This window comes from Mytilus californianus, unplaced genomic scaffold, assembly GCF_021869535.1.
Source record: "Mytilus californianus isolate M0D057914Y unplaced genomic scaffold, xbMytCali1.0.p SCAF_5, whole genome shotgun sequence".
In the NCBI taxonomy this organism is placed as follows: domain Eukaryota; kingdom Metazoa; phylum Mollusca; class Bivalvia; order Mytilida; family Mytilidae; genus Mytilus; species Mytilus californianus.
This window is the reverse complement of record NW_026262701.1, coordinates 33,910,849-33,927,735: the sequence shown is the minus strand read 5'-3', so window position 1 is coordinate 33,927,735 and position 16,887 is coordinate 33,910,849. Positions and strand designations below refer to the sequence as shown.

The 16,887-nt window shown below is 32.3% G+C and overlaps 1 protein-coding gene across 1 annotated transcript in view; it reads left to right on the top strand.

Annotated features, from left to right (window-relative positions):
• The window catches only part of LOC127700959 (ubiquitin carboxyl-terminal hydrolase 10-like), a 29,181-nt gene extending 22,397 nt beyond the window's left edge, over nucleotides 1–6,784 (top strand). Inside the window, exons 12-15 of the mRNA XM_052204711.1 lie at nucleotides 235–327; nucleotides 780–924; nucleotides 2,327–2,392; nucleotides 3,618–6,784. Of these exons, the coding sequence (XP_052060671.1) occupies nucleotides 235–327; nucleotides 780–924; nucleotides 2,327–2,392; nucleotides 3,618–3,805 (492 nt within the window). The 3' untranslated portion in view covers nucleotides 3,806–6,784. The remainder of the gene's footprint in view (nucleotides 1–234; nucleotides 328–779; nucleotides 925–2,326; nucleotides 2,393–3,617) is intronic.
• Nucleotides 6,785–16,887: the final 10,103 nt, after the last annotated feature.

The window sequence follows — 16,887 nt, the reverse complement described above, 5'->3', positions numbered from 1 at the left end:
GATAAAGCAAAAATTCACTTTACTATGTGACATTTTTACTTGTGCAACCCAGCCAAAAATGGATGACTTAAATATTTTCATACATGTGGAATCATTTCCATTTTCTTCATTTGTACAACTTCATACCACTCAAAAGTCTAAGTTTTACAGTGCAAAAAAGTCGTCTTTATAACAGTTTATTCTCAAAATTTTAAGTGCTTGTGAACTAATTATAATGCTTATCTGTTTTTATAGTCTGAAAAAGTATGCACTGTACGGGAGGCATTAGAGAGGATGGTTAGTAAGGAATCAGTCAGTGGATTCACATGCTCCAAAACAAATGCAGAGGTAAATTGTTACTTAAAAAGGAAGGTATGTGGGGGAAAAAGTGTACAAAACCCTGCTTCTCAAAATAAGTAATACAAATAAAATAGCAGAAAACAGTGTTATCAATAGTGAAAAAGATTCAAACATTCTCAGAAAAGGATAGAAAAATATACTGTTATAAAATATCAAGACATTTTTTTACTAAACTAAAAGTTCAAAATGTAGTTGCATAGAAAAGCATAATTTCCTGTACATTTCATTGAATATTTACTGCAATTATAAATCAAGAATCAATCTTTTGGTTAATTATCTTTTATATTGAAGCAATATTAATTCCTGGTTTCAATTTATTCAGACTTTTCCAAAATTTTGAATAATTGATCAAATAAATAGATAAATCAGCCACCGATTTCTTTAAAAAATAAAAATATAGCTGTTATCATCTTATCTTGAAAGGTATATGTTTATTTCAGATGGAAATAACGAAAAAACTTACAATAGAACAGTTGCCACCTGTTCTGATCTTACATTTGAAATGTTTTGTTTATGACAAAGATGGTGGAAGTCAGAAACTCATTAAAGATGTTAACTTTACTATTGATCTGGAAATCACAAAAGGTTAGTTTTACTGGAGGGAGGCATTTGTACCATACAGTATATTATAATTACTATAACTATCTTTAAAAGAGTATTGTCTCTGTATTGAAAATTATTTTGTGAATTATATTTATTGATATATTGTAAAATTACATGTTGATAATATATGTTTTTCTTCTGTTATTTGTCGTAAAATTTTAAAAAAGGGTATTGAAAAATAAACTTAACTTTATAGTAATCAAATATCAGTGTCCACACAAACTGGCATTTCAGAAAACATCGTTTATGGTAGATTTGATAATGACCTTCTTTGTCCTAACTTGGTGTAGAAACTTGTAACTGAACAGTGCACAAAATGTCCTATTTTTGTCTCGCTTGACAGAGTCAAAAAGCGAGACATAGGTATGCTGTTTCTGGCGACGGCGTCAACAATGTATTAGTTTGTGGTGAACCACAAGTTGTAGGTCAATCATATTTGGTATACAGTTGTATTAGAATTGGCACATCTCATTTCCATGGAGATTATTTGGCCCTGCCCCCTCAGTCCTGGTCTATTGACTTGGAAACTTTTGCTTATTTTATATGTATTAGTTTGTGATTAGGTCAGTTTATGGGGAACCATTAGTGGTAGGTCAATGATATTTGGTATACAGTTGTATTAGCATTGGCACATCTCATTTCCATGGAGATTATTTGGCCCTGCCCCTCAGTCATGGTCTATTGACTTCGAAACTTTTGCTTATTTTACATGTATTAGTTTGTGATTAGGTCAGGTTATGGGGATCCATTAGTGGTAGGTCAATGATATTTTGTATGCAGTTGTATAAGCATTGGCATATCTCATTTACATGGAGATGGTTTAGCCATGTACCTCAGTCATGGTTCATTGACTTTGAATATTAGCCTAACTTGTTAAGGATTGCCATTTTAATTTCAACATTTGCATAATCAAAATTACTAAAAAGCGAGACATATCTCTGTGATAACAGTTTATTATGACATTTTAGGTTCCATACAGTCAGAACTATAACAAATGGGTAAAATACACACGCTAGCTGAAACAAGTTACCAAGCAATAACTTGCATTACTGTGTTCCGTTCCTTAAATGATACAAAATTTGTTGCAAGTAATCATGAAAAAACAGCATTAATTAGAATGGCCAGTCATCATTAAAAACCTACCAAACCTTGTAATATTACTGAAAATGGCTAGTTCCTAAATTCCATGGACACATTTTGCTGAATTTATACTTTAAATAAAATTAAGTTTTCAATTGATCTTAAATTTTCATGTTTGGATCTAGACATGTTTGGTACAATAAATATATATATGTAATTGCTGTAAAGGATTTAACATTAACTTTATCAATAAAGAATTTAGCATGCTTTCATACATATGTATTTATGATTATTTATTTTACAGATTTACTTTCTCCCAGTGTGAAAAACAAGTACCCTAACTATTACAGACAATATAAATTGTTTGCAGGTAATTTATACAATGATCTAAAGAAATTTCAAAAGCATTCTTTTACATAAGATTAAGACAAATAATGAAAGTATCACTATTTTAATTTCAAACATTAACAAAAGTGGAAAATTGAAATAATAATTCAATATTAGCAGCCAGTTTGGTTCTATTTGGTAAAAGTAAGCTAAAAAAAACATGTCTGAAATATTGTTTTTCAAGACAATCAGGTCTATTGACCATAACCAGTCTTGCCAGGTTATGTCAATGGTTAATTAGATGGCTTCATGACCTAAAATAAGCACAAAATGCTGATACTTTATTATGATTTCATGCATTGTTTTATTGTTACCTATGTAATCTTGGTAAATATTTTAGTATTGAATCAATCAAATTAGAGTTTGAGCCAATTCTGTGGTCGTGAATTTTAAAAGCTAATGCCCCTTTAACAAGCATCACATTATAATTTGATAACACAGTTAATACACAATGTATTAAAATATACACTGTTCCTATATACCTATACATATGTCTGAGTCTCAAATGATCACTTACATTGTATTCTAAACCTGACCAGAACTATAAAGCAAGTAACAAGAACCATTGTAGCTGTTTGCTAGTTAACTTTCCTATTTCATTTACCTGGTATACATAAGGTAACTTGCTTAAACATTGCCTTTAAAATGTTCAAGGAAAGTGTGGAATTATTAAAAATTTTGCTTTTCTGTGCGACAGTCTTCTTATTTGAAACTTATCTATATATGCTTTTCATATGAAATGGACATCAGACAGTGACCTACAGTTGTAACGTCTAGTCATTTGGTCTCTGGTGGAGAGTTGTGTCATAAGCAATCTTACCACGTCTTCTTTCTTATTTTTATATCAATATAAAAATAAGAAGATGTCGCATGATTGCCAATGAGACAACTCTCAACCAGAGCCCAAATGACATAGAAGTTTACAACTACAGGTCACTGTACGGCCTTCAACAATGAGCAAAACCCATACTGAATAGTCAGCTATAAAAAGGCCACGAAATGACAAATGCAAAACAATTCAAACGAGAAAACTAATGGCCTGACTTATGTACAAAACAATGAACGAAAAACAAATGTGATATACAGCAACAAACGACAACCACTGACTTGTTTAGACATTTATTATAGATGTACATGTATATACACTTATGTCACTTAATACATTAAAACAATCTGTAAGTACCTGACAATTAATCTGTTTTTTCCAGTTGTATATCACCATGGTAAGAAGGCGACCGGAGGACATTATACCACAGCAGTGTTCCATCCTGCAATCAACAGATGGGTGATCTTTGATGATAGCAATGTTAAAATTGTTCCAGTAACTACAGTCTTACAGTTTTCTGCCCCTCGTGTTCCATACCTCTTATACTACAGAAGACTTGATTCGCATTAAAATTACCTCCATCATAGAGAACAGACTAATGTTATCTTCAATATAAGAGAGTTTGTCTGCATTTGTAGACCTTCAATTTTGTGAAGTTACAAAGATGTGTTTATCTATATGAAAAATTTGTCGTCAAATTATGCAGTCATTACAATTTTAGCCTATGGCTATAATAATATACATTAGTCAATTTAAAATGAAAATATGTAAAAAATTTGATCACAAGTTTGTGTAATTGTAAAGAATTGACTTGAAATGTTGATGTGTGTTTAAGTCTTTGTTGAGTTATTTAATTGTTGCAGTTTGTATTGTATATATGATATATATATAGTGTTGATTATATTTTTGTATGATTATTGTGTTAAAAAAGATCTTCATTATTTTTTGTAAACATTTAATTGTTTCCTTTAAAAGGTTGTACAGAAAAAAAGTTTTATTTTGCCCATCATGCAATTCTGGCAAATTATCCTTTTTTTCAAATCCACATTCTGATAAAGATTGGAATGAGTTGATTAAATGAATTTGAAAAAATACAATCAGGTTTTAGATTTTATTTTACAAATTTTACTTACTGGCATGTTAAGGTTGGTCCAGTAAAATGATGTTCAATGGCAGGCATATGTAGCATGTGAAAGAAATTCATTTGAAATTTTAAGTAATGTACTATAAAACAAACAGTCAGTTAAAGTTAGGACCACCTAACTAACATGAAATGCCTTCTAACTTCATCTTCTTTTATAGATTCAGTTTCAATTAGTCAAGTCAGTGGAACATTTCAAACATTTTTGTATAGAACAGTTATTCAAAGAAGCTGGGTATGTTTGAAAGTTTCATTGAAATAATATTGTAAATGATGAAAGTTCAAAAGGTGAAGGACCCCAAACTCGAACAAAAACATTTTTAAACCCTGACAATTTTTTAGAAAATGGTCTTTTAAGTTTTTATTGACCATGCAGATGAGATGAAATTTGTGTTTGACAACAGCTTTTTTCTTGGTTATTCACAAAGTAGTAAATAGAATACTATAAGAATCACAGATTTGTGTGTTATGTTTTGATTTTGCTATTCGTAATGTATAGTTTGTGATTTGCACGTGATAGTCATACAAATGCATTTTCACATTTAAGATCCTGTTTTATTGTTAATTGTTGACTGATTATGTGAATTATGTATTTCCACATCATTATCTAATCATATTTATTTTAGTTCCAAATTGGTGAAAACAAATAGGACATTTTAGGTAGATAGTAGTCTGTCCTTCAAAAGGAATGACAGTTGTATGGTATTCATTTTAATAAGCAGATGAAAATGTGAAATTGTTTTTGTTTGAGGTAAATATTTTGCTCTCTGTAGTTAATATATTTCTATTGCTCTTTATCCTTTTTGTTTCTGTTTTGTACAGTAAGTGCTATTTATATGTGTTAATTAAGAATTTCCACTGTTTCATTATTTATGTCTAATCTTAGCTATGTGATCTTTAAAAGAAGCAAAATGCTTTTGACTTCTGTAAATTCTTTCTTGAAATTAACCACATCTTCCAATTTCAACAGAAAAAAAAAATTCCAATTAAATATACTTGCTTTGCTTTAAACATGCTTGTTATGTACAAGTGCTTTCCTGAAAGGCCTTTAGAATTTGTTTGTATCATGAAAGTATATTAAATGTATAACATGAATGATGAATGAAGTCAAACATTTTTGCAAGGTAATCATTTCATTATCAAGCACATGGTAACCAAACAGATAAGGAATTAAGTTTGAATGTAACATCACAACTTCTGTAAATTCAGATCTATTTGACAAACCTTGAAAACAGTATCAAGTTTGTTGGTTGCAATATGTCAACTTGATTGAATTAAAATAAGATTGACCTCATTTTAGAAACTAGTTTAAAATAATCATATGTATGGTTTCTGTTGTTATATGAAATAGTTAAAACTCTACTTGGTTTGTATAGGTCAATGTTAAATGCATATTATAACTTAAGAAAGACACTTTAAGTGACTGCAAAGTTCCATATTATACACAATCCTTTCACATGTGCAGTATGATAGTGTTTATGTATCTGAGCTAGTTTGTCTATCCCCTCTGACCTTATTTACAAAAAATAGATTTACTTTTACACTTTTGATTCCTATAAACAGAAAATGGGGAAAATAAGCATTTGTAAATAAATCCATTTTGAAATTGAATTGAGAATTTCATAAATGCAATAAGCAGAAAATGTTGAGAATTTTGTTCTGTATTATATGTTACAGGATGTTGTGAGAATGTCTGTGGAAGCAGAGCTTGTTATGGTCTGTCTTGGTCTTTATAATTCTTTTCTGATCCAATACAGGAACAATACCACTGACCATACTTTTTATTTTTCTCTTTGTAATTTGTAAACAAATTTTGTGTATTTAATCATATTAAGTGATCTGTTGTTAATCTGAAAATTAAAGAAACTGTATACATACATCATTTTATGGCACATGCGACATAAATAAAAATGAAAAACTTAATCAGTTTAAAATATAAATAATAAGATTGATATGGTTTTTGTCAGGGTTGTTTAAAGAATTTTAATCTTTGGTGAAAGCTATGGTTTATTTATAAAGAATCAGATTTCAATCAACAAATTCTTCCTTGTTCAAATTTTAATCAATTTAGTCCTTTCAGGATATAAATAGTTTTACTTAATCAGGTCATAAACAATGTTTTATTATAAAATGTTCATAATTATGGAAAGGTAGAAAATAAAATGTATGTACAATGAATTTATGAATGAATTTTTTCTGAAAGAAATTAATATATGTAATGTATACAAGTTTTGATTTAGGGTCATCATAAACTCATTTTCAAGAAATGTGGGGTTTTTAAACCATCATATGCATAGATTTGAGGAAATTATTCTTTTATTTTTACAGATAAGAATTATGGAGCTGGACAGTACCAGTGTGATGTGCATCTATCTTATAATTATTAATAATAAAATGCATTGAATTCATGTTGTTTTTATTAATCTCTCTTGTGTGGAGTATTGTCTGGTAATTTTTTGTCGAGCCTGCAACTTTTGTTGCAGAAAGCTCGACATAGGGATAGTGATCCGGCAGCGGCGGCGGCGTTAGCTCACTTCTTAAAAGCTTTATATTTTAGAAGGTGGAAGACCTGGATGCTTCATACTTTGTATATAGATGCCTCATGTTACAAAGTTTCCTTCTGTCACATGTCCATGGTCCTTGACCTCATTTTCATGGTTCAGTGACTACTTGAAAAAAAAATAAGGTTTTTTGTAATGTTAATTTCTCTCTTATTATGAGTAATAGGATAACTATATTTGGTATGTGTGTACCTTGCAAGGTCCTCTTGCCCGTCAGACAGTTTTCACTTGACCTCGACCTCATTTCATGGATCAGTGAACAAGGTTAAGTTTTGGTGATTAAGTCCATATCTCAGATACTATAAGCAATAGGTCTAGTATATTCGCGGTGTATGGAAGGACTAAGGTGTACATGTCCAACTGGCAGGTGTCATCTGACCTTGACCTCATTTTCATGGTTCAGTGGTTATAGTGTCGTCGTTGTCGTCCGAAAACACACATTAGTTTTCGCACTCTAACTTTAGTTTAAGTGAATGGATCTCTATGAAATTTTACCATAAGGTTCAATACCACAAAAGGAAGGTGGGGATTGATTTTGGGGGTTATGGTACCAACAGTTAAGGAATTAGGGGCCAAAAATAAGCATTTTTGTAACTTCCAGACATAACTTGTGTGTAAGTGTATGGATCTCTCTGACATTGTACCAAAAGGTTCCATATCACAAAGAGAATGCTGGGATTGATTTTGGGGGTAATTGCCTCCAAATTTTAGGAATTAGGGGCCAAAAAGGGGCAAAAAACAAGCATTTTTCTAGTTTCATGACAATAACTTGTGTGTAAGTGTATGGATCTTTATGAAATTGTACTACAAGGTTCCATATCACAAAGGGAAAGCTGGGTATCAGTTTGGGGGTAATTGCCCAAAAAGTTTAGGAATAAGTGGCCAAAAAGGGGCCAAAAATAAGCATTTTTCTAGTTTCCAGACAATAACTTGTGTTCAAGTGTATGGATCTCTCTGAAATTGTACTGCAAGGTACCATACCACAAAGGGAAGGCTGGGATTGATTTTGGGGATAATTCTCTCAAAATTACAGGAATTAGGGGCCATAAAAGGGCAAAAAAACAAACATTTTTCTAGTTTCAGGACAATAACTTGTGTGTAAGTGTATGGATCTTTATGAAATTGTCTTGCAAGGTTCCATATCACAAAGGGAAAGCTGGGTTTGAGTTTGGGGGTAATTGCCGTAAACGTTAAGGAATTTAGGGCCAAAAAGGGGCCAAAAAACAAGCATTTTTCTAGTTTCCAGACAATAACTTGCGTTCAAGAGTATGGATCTCTCTGAAATTGTACTGTAAGGTACCATACCACAAAGGGAAGGCTGGGATTGAGTTTGGGGGTGATGAATCATAAGGGGGTTCAAAAAATTTGGGGGGGGGGGGGGGGTTTTCCTTTTTTTTTCTTTAAAATTTTCCATTTTAAATTGGTTATTTCTGATTTATATATAAAAGCAAATAATAATGATATGGTTTTAATAGGTAAATTTTTAAGTTCTTAGGCCACTTTCATTCTGGGTCAGAAACCTATGCTGTGTCAAATATTTAATTACAATCCAAATTCAGTGCTGTATCAAGCTTGAATGTTGTGTCCATACTTGCCCCAACTGTTCAGGGTTCGACCTCTGCGGTCGTATCAAGCTGCGCCCCAGCGGAGCATTTTATTGTGTTTTGGTCTGTTTTTCTTATACTGTATGCAATAGGTCTACTATATTTGGTGTATGGAATGATTGTAAGGTGTACATGTCTAGCTGGCAGGTGTCATCTGACCTTGACCTCATTTTCATGGTTCAGTGGTCAAAGTTAAGTTTTTGAGTTTTTGGTATTTTTTTCTAATACTATATGCAATAGGTCAACTATATTTGGTGCATAGAAATATTTTATGATGTACATGTCAGTCTCGCAGGTTTTATTTGACCTTGACCTCATTTTCACGGTTCATTGCTCAGTGTTAAGTTTTGTGTTTTGGTCTGTTTACTTAAACTATTAGCAATAGGTCAAATATATTTGTTGTATGGAAGAATTGTAAGCTGTACATGTCTGACTGGCATGGTTCATCTGACCTTGACCTCATTTTCATGGTTCATTGGTCAATATTTAGTTTTCATGGTTAAGTCTGTTTCTTAGAAACTATAAGCAATAGGTCAACTATATTTAGTGTATTGAATGATTGTGAGGTGTACATGTATTTCTTGTTTGGTTTATATGACCTTGACATCATTTTCTTGGATCATGTTAAGTTTATGTTTAGTTGTAGTAAAGCTTTATACTTAGGATTATCAATATAATATCAATAATTAGTAAAGAAGGCAAGACATTTCAGCGTGTGCACTCTTGTTCCTAGATTATGTAGTTCACTGGACATGCAAATGTGATAGTATGAGTAGGGCATACTGTCCAAGTAATCAGGTTATAACCTCTCTCCATATGAAAGTATTAGATTTTTGAATGATGACCTGTTGTCACAGTACTGTTATTCATCAGTACTGGGATTTTTCATTCATTCTAAGATGACAACAAACAGTCATATGGATGTGTAGGTCCACATAGAAAAACTACTGTACATGTTCATTTGAATCAAATGGCTTAAATTTAATACACATTACTTTGCAAATAGATGAATGGGTGTTGAATGTCCAGTGGCAAATATTACATACATTTTCAGGAAGAACATGTTATTATAATAGGAATGTGAACCCTGCTTTCTACTAGACTGACATGCTTACCTGGATTTTTAAAAAGCTAGTTCACAAGATAAATATGGTCGTAGGAAGACATGTCGCCCTACCAAGACACATATATCCGACTCTGAGTGGACAAGTCATTGCAAATACAAATTTTCATATCTTTGGTTTGCCCTGACCAAGGGTGGGTATTAATCAACTGAGGAGATTCCATTAATTCTAATAAATTTGTACACCATTATATACCAAGAATTTCAAATGCTTTCTGTATTTTGAATTTGTAAGAGTTGTTTTATTTTGTGGAGGGTAGATTTTGTTTTGCCTGTGTCACAGAATACACGACACAGGGATGCTTATATGAATGTGTAAACCATTTGTATAAAACTTTATATTTCAGATGGCACAAGACCTTGATACTTCACATCTTTTATACAGATGTTTTCTTTTCTGAAATTTCTGTGTTGCATATGTCTAAAGTCCTTGACATCGTTTTCATGATCCAAAAGCTACTTAAAAAATGTAGTTTTTGTGGTACATGTAGTTCTGTTTCTCAGATATAAGCAATAGATCAATTATATTTGGTGTATGTGTCCATCTTTCAGGGTTCATTTGTCAATGTAGTTTTCATGGTCAGATAAGTGTAAGTTCAAGGGCATTAGTATCATTGTCTTAATTCAAGGTCATAATAGTACTGCAAGGATGGGTTCTTGTGCATTTGTTTACCTTGTACGATATTTAGTGAAGGGGTGTACATGCATTTAGATGCATTTAGACGACAATTTCAGCTATGTGACTTTTTGTAGACCTTGTCTTGTAGATAATTGAGCTATTTAAAGTTTCTCTTGATCTACTGTAATTTTCAAGATAATAGGCAAAAACAAAAAAAATGGTAAAAATCATCATTTAAGGAACGAGATAGCAAAAGCTCAAACCGGACTTTGGGCCAGATGAGCTAATAATTATGACCTCTCGGAAGGCGAATTTAATTTTTACTTTGACAACTTCCTTCAATGAAAGAAATAAAAATTAAATTGAAAATTACCCTGAATAATCATAGGTCTATGTTGTGTTCATTTGGAATTCCAACCAATAATGCATGGCTAAGAACTGGATTTTTCACTACCGTCTAATGAATGTACACCAAAACCTTACCACAGATATGTACCATTTGTCACAATCCCATCCTCTTTTCTTAGACTGTGACAATAATTTCAGCTTATAAGCTACTTTTTACTTGTCAAGAGCATCATGTATTCATGATGGGCAATAGTAGTTGGACGGCATAAACAGATTTCCTTCCGGTTTTTTATAGAGTTCATGCTGCTAAGTCATTGTTGTCTATGTATAGTGTTTTGTAGACCGTTATTCGTCTTTTCATCGCTTTTCCTTTCGGCATTGTTTTGTTGTCTCTTTATCTTCGACTTAAGAGTTTGTGATTGTCCACTTAGTAGTTTCTTCCTCTGTTTACATTGTATTGCTGGGTCTATTCAATTGCTCCACGAAACCAGTTTCCAAATTACAACTTCCACTTTATCAGCAAACAATACCAGGCTTCATAGTCACTGACAGTGAAAAACTTGTTTCTCTAAAGACGATGTGAACCATATCAGATTTGAATACTAAAACAAGTAAAACTAGACAAAGTGATGCCCCCGCACTCCACTCTGAAGTAACTGTATTATAATGTAGGACTTTCTTTTCGATATTATTGTGTCTGGGAGACACAATTGATGCCCCTGCAGATGCAAAGTGTTATTTTAAAATAACTATAACATTTAACCGCTTATACCCCAAAAATGACGAAGTTCAACTATCTCCCAAAAAAGCAAATATTAATAAAAATAAAAAACCTGACCACATGCACACCTTCAATATATGTACAAGCAGACAGCAAGGTGAAAACTTCCTAGGATTCAAACTGTAGGAGGAGTTATGCGGAATAACTATATACCCACAATGGGACGGACAGGGGTAAAACAATATGCCCCCCCCCCCCCCAACTTTTAGTTGCGGGGGCATAAAAAACTCTTAGAGGACATACAATCCAAGTCCCTTTTCTCGTGCAATTGTATAAATCAAATCAAATCAAATCAAATCAAATATGTATAATCATACTTAACTTTTCTACCCATTACATAAATATTCCTGAGTCTAAACTTAATGAGAGAATGGAAGAATGAGCATAACTTAATTTCATAAAGCATTATAGTTAATCAAAGAAAATTTAAACATCTGTTACATGAGGAGACAAACTACACTTTGCAAAAACTTGAAACCCACACTAGTTCATACAAAATAAAAATAAGGAGATGTTGCATGATTGCCAAAGAGACAACTATCCACCCAAGTCCAAAGAAACGGACGTAAGCAACCATAGGTCAATGTGGACCTTTAACAATGAGTAAAACCCATACCGTAATGCCAGCTATAAAAGGGTCTGACATGACAAAATTGTGAGACAATCCAAACGGGGAAAACAACCACCTAATCAATGACAAAACAATAAACGAAAAACTAATGTGACAAACTACAATCAACGACAAAGTTCTCTCAAACTGACATTATCCGACAAACTACAACCAACGACAAAGTTCTCTCAAACTGACATTATCCGACAAACTACAACCAACGACAAAGTTCTCTCAAACTGACATTATCCGACAAACTACAACCAACGACAAAGTTCTCTCAAACTGACATTATCTAGTTGCTTGAATTTTTAATTTACTATATAATTGACATGCTTGTTGGACGTTTTTTTTTCAACAGACAGTCGGCATTCCAATGAAAATTATGCATTTGCTCCTCTTCTCTTCCACTTATTCTTTTATTTGTTTGCGGCATTCTTCATGCAAGGTTTTTTTATGAGCCTAGGATTATTCTTTAAACTTCACGTTCCGCTGTATCGACGATGATAACATCTTACTAAATAATTAAAAGTATGGTGACTATATATGTTGATCCGACCTATCAATCCCAAGGATACTACAGACACATTTACATATAAGTCAATATGATTATAAAATACAGATCCTGTGTCCATGCTTTTCTTACAAGCGTTGCGTGGACACGTGATCTGTATTTCAATTAGATTGCGTGTACATCTGATTGATATCTTGACCTACATCTAGAAAAAGTCGATGTTGAATTAATATTTACTTCAAAAGAGATTATTTCAATTTTCCAATTGTAAATTCTCCATTTCTATGCAATAACATTCCAGTTCACCTGTATATGGAGTATATATCTCCATCATTTGGTTGTCTGCTATGGAATATTTATGTCACATATGAACACAGATAAATTAAACTTGGCGTAGCATTAATCACCATCTTTTTTCTTCTTTCTCTTTTTTTTTTGGGGGGGGGGGGGGGGGGGTAGGCGGTGGGCAGGAGTAGGATCGTTTTGTTCCATCAGGTTTTTTGTGCAGTGCTTGTTTGTTCATCTTTTTTATGCTTTTTTTCTTAGACTTATAACGGGGTTTTTTTTATTGCCCCTTTGGTATTTCTCACCTATTTTAAAAAAGAAAACACAACAAATCAAGTTTCGTTTTTAAAACGTTGTGTGCTAGGCCGCGTTTTCTCAAAATATAGACTTTGATCAAGGGTCGAATTTGAAGTACCAAACGCTACAGATATTTCAAATCATAATTGGCAATGTTCCAAATGTCAATTGGACTTTAAAAAGGTAGTATTAGGATATAAACAAAAGGGGATATAACTTGTTTTACGGTTTGTAAAAAAGTAGTTTATATCGTCGTATTACAACAAAAATTTAAAAAGATGTGTCGACAAGCACGTTTTCAAAAGGTTATTCAAAAGTCTCTTATTTTATTAGGATTTTACACGGAAAAGGCACCAATGATCATGTGACTAGAAAGAAAATTAAATATGTAGAAGTTTGAGATAAAATATGAAATGATAGTTCTGGTAAAATGCTTTCGATGAAAGAAAGGGATGGGATCATTGTGCTCGTTTTGAAATTTGTTGCTAGATAACAAAAATAATAGATTTACGGGAAATACTTTTATAGACAGAATCTTCTAGACATGTATATGTTTAGTCCTTTTGTATCTGAAGTAATGCTGATCTTATCATATCTTATCTTATAATACTCATCATCCTTTATAAAAGAGATATACAAAATACACATATATACTGTATTTGTCTTATAATACTCATCACCCTTTATTAAAGAGATATACAAATAAAATTGAGAATGGAAATGGGGAATATGTCAAAGAGACAACAACCCGACCAAATAGCAGAAAACAACCGAAGGCCACCAATGCGTCTTCAACACAGCGAGAAAATCCCGCACCCGGAGGCGGGCTTCAGCTGGCCCCTAAATATAAATGTGTACTAGTTCAGTGAAAATGGACGTCATACTAAACTCCAAAACATATAAATGAACTAAAATTAAAAAAACATACAAGACTAACAAAGGCCAGAGGCTCCTGACTAGGGACAGTCGCAAAAATGCGGCGGGGTTAAACATGTTTTGTGAGATCTCAACCCTCCCCTATACCTCTAGCCAATATAGAATAAACAAACACACAGCAGTACGCACAGTAAAACTCAGTTTAAAAGAAGTCCGAGTCCGATGCCAGAATAAGTAACAAAAGAAACTAAGCAAAATGACAATGACACATAAATTAACAAAGAACTACTAGCAGTTACTGACATGCCAGCTCCAGACTTCAATTAAACTGATTGAAAGATTATGTCTTCATCATATGAAAATCAAGCACAATCCCTCCCGTTAGGGTTTAATATCATACCATCATAAAATATATGAGAAGAACATAACCTGTATCATGCCAACAACTAGTTTTAGAACAAATGTGTTTATTTCCGATGCAAAGACCCTATGAGTGAATCAATATTAATACCAAAATATGCCATCTGCAATTACCTGACAACAGTATCGTAACTATATCCCTTCTGAATAAGTCTGTTTAAAGGTTTAGTTAGCTTTTGAGGTGAATGCCGACATTTTTGTGCTTTGTAGAGAATATTACCATAAAAGATTGGATGTGAAATAACTGAACGTATAAGATGTCTGCATGTTGATTTATATTTACGAATAATGTCCTTGTACCGATGATAAAATTTAGTAAATGTTTTGACTAGTTTGTGATATCGAAAACCCTGGTGTAATATTTTTTCAGTAATACAGAGATTTCTTTCGTTAAAATCAAATACGTTGTTACATACACGAGCGAATCGAACAAGTTGAGTTATATAAACACCATAAGATGGTGACAAGGGAGCGTCACCATCTAAAAATGGATAATTAACAATAGGAAATGAAAAATCATCTCTTTTATCATAAATTTTGGTATTAAGCTTCCCGTTAAAGATATAGATATCAAGATCCAGGAAAGAGCAGTATTCATTGTTAGTGTTAGCTTTATTTAAAGTCAGTTCAGCAGGATAAATCTCTTTATTGTACTGAAGTCGTCATTATTGAGAGCCAATATATCATCCAAATATCTAAAAGTGTTATCAAATTTTTGTATCAGATGATTGTTTCGATGGGTCTTTGCTGATTTTAGTCATAAATTGTAACTCATAAAAATACAGAAACAGGTCCGCAATAAGTGGTGCACAGTTAGTCCCCATTGGAATTCCGATAACTTGACGATATACGGAATCCCCATAGCGAACAAAAATGTTATCTAGTAAAAATTCAAGGGCAGTTATAGTATCAAAGCAGGTCCAATTGACATTGTTCTTTTGTTTGTAGTTACTAAAAAATGACCTTAAAGCGTGTGAATATATATATTCGCATTTTGACTTTTTAAATGCCCATTTAATTAGGTGTGTAAATTTTTTCTTAATAAGATTATGACGAGGCAAAGTGGTATATAGGGTAGAAAAATCAAAACTTTGAACAGATTCGAAATCACAAATATAAGCATGCAATTTATCAAGTACTTCCAAAGAATTTTTGACACTCCAAAAGTAATTTATTCCACTACTTTCAAAGGCCTTATTTGAACAAATCATTACCAGGTTTTTGATTGTACTAAGTGTACTTGTAAGTAGAATAGACAGTTTAGTAGTGGACATATATACTGTATGTTATCTTATAATACTCATCACCCTTTATTACAGAGATATACACAATACACATATAATATATACAGTACTGTATGTTGCTGCTATTTATTCAAATCTTTAAATTTCGTATTTTAAATAAAGCACATATATAAATGTCATAAGTTAAAACCAATTTCCTTCTTTATTCGAATGAAATTTTCTAGAAAAAAAATGCATTTCTGCATGAAACTTAAATATCTTGATCGAATTCGAACATTAGCATTCACAGTCGACGAAAAACTCCCGGAGGCGCTTGCTACCTTGAACATTTGAAGTTTAAAACGTCAGTTATACTTACATAAACAATGATTCAGCATTTTATAGTCCTGAATACAAGATGATATTTGAAATGATACATGTCCAAGACTTCCCGATGTCGATATAGACAATGTAGACATGACGTCCAATCGATATCGATAAAGTTAAACACTCATGACATAGTCAGATGTAGCTTTTGATGGCGACACAATTAACAAAACCTGATGTGGTTATCGTCAATATTGACAAGTTATTGATGATAACTCAAGATAATAACATAGTGTCGTCGGTTGCTGTCTGTCATATTTGATTTTTTCATTTATCATTTATACATGAATCAGAATGTTTTTTTTTCATTTGAAATACTTGTAATTGACATTTTGTCATGCCGGTATTACATGTATTAGTGTTGCTTGTTGTTGAAGACTGTACGGTTACATATATAGTTGTTTAATTCCTCATCCTTTTCGTGTCTAGTGGTTGGTTGTTTAATTTAAAATCGTACAACATCTCCTTATCGTAACATTTAATTACGGCACACAAACTAAACTAAAAAAAAAAAGGGAATAGAGAAAAAATCATGAGGAATATATTCAAATTTTGAACGCAATTGATATTGTCAACATCGTCGATATCGACAGCTAAAACTGACGAACCAGGAAAAAAGTGAGTTGTCGATATAGATAAATGTATAGCAGATAGACATTTGAAATATAGTTTGTCGATAACGACTCGATGTTATCGATATCGTCGATATCGACAACTGTATCAGATGAATATAGTGTAAACTCATTGAAAGATCATCGAGTCAAATCAGTGAGAAAACTTTTAAAAGTCTCATTGGAAATTATAAAACTTATTTTTACATTGTTAAATTGAAGAATTGAATGAAAAACATAAACTAAACTATA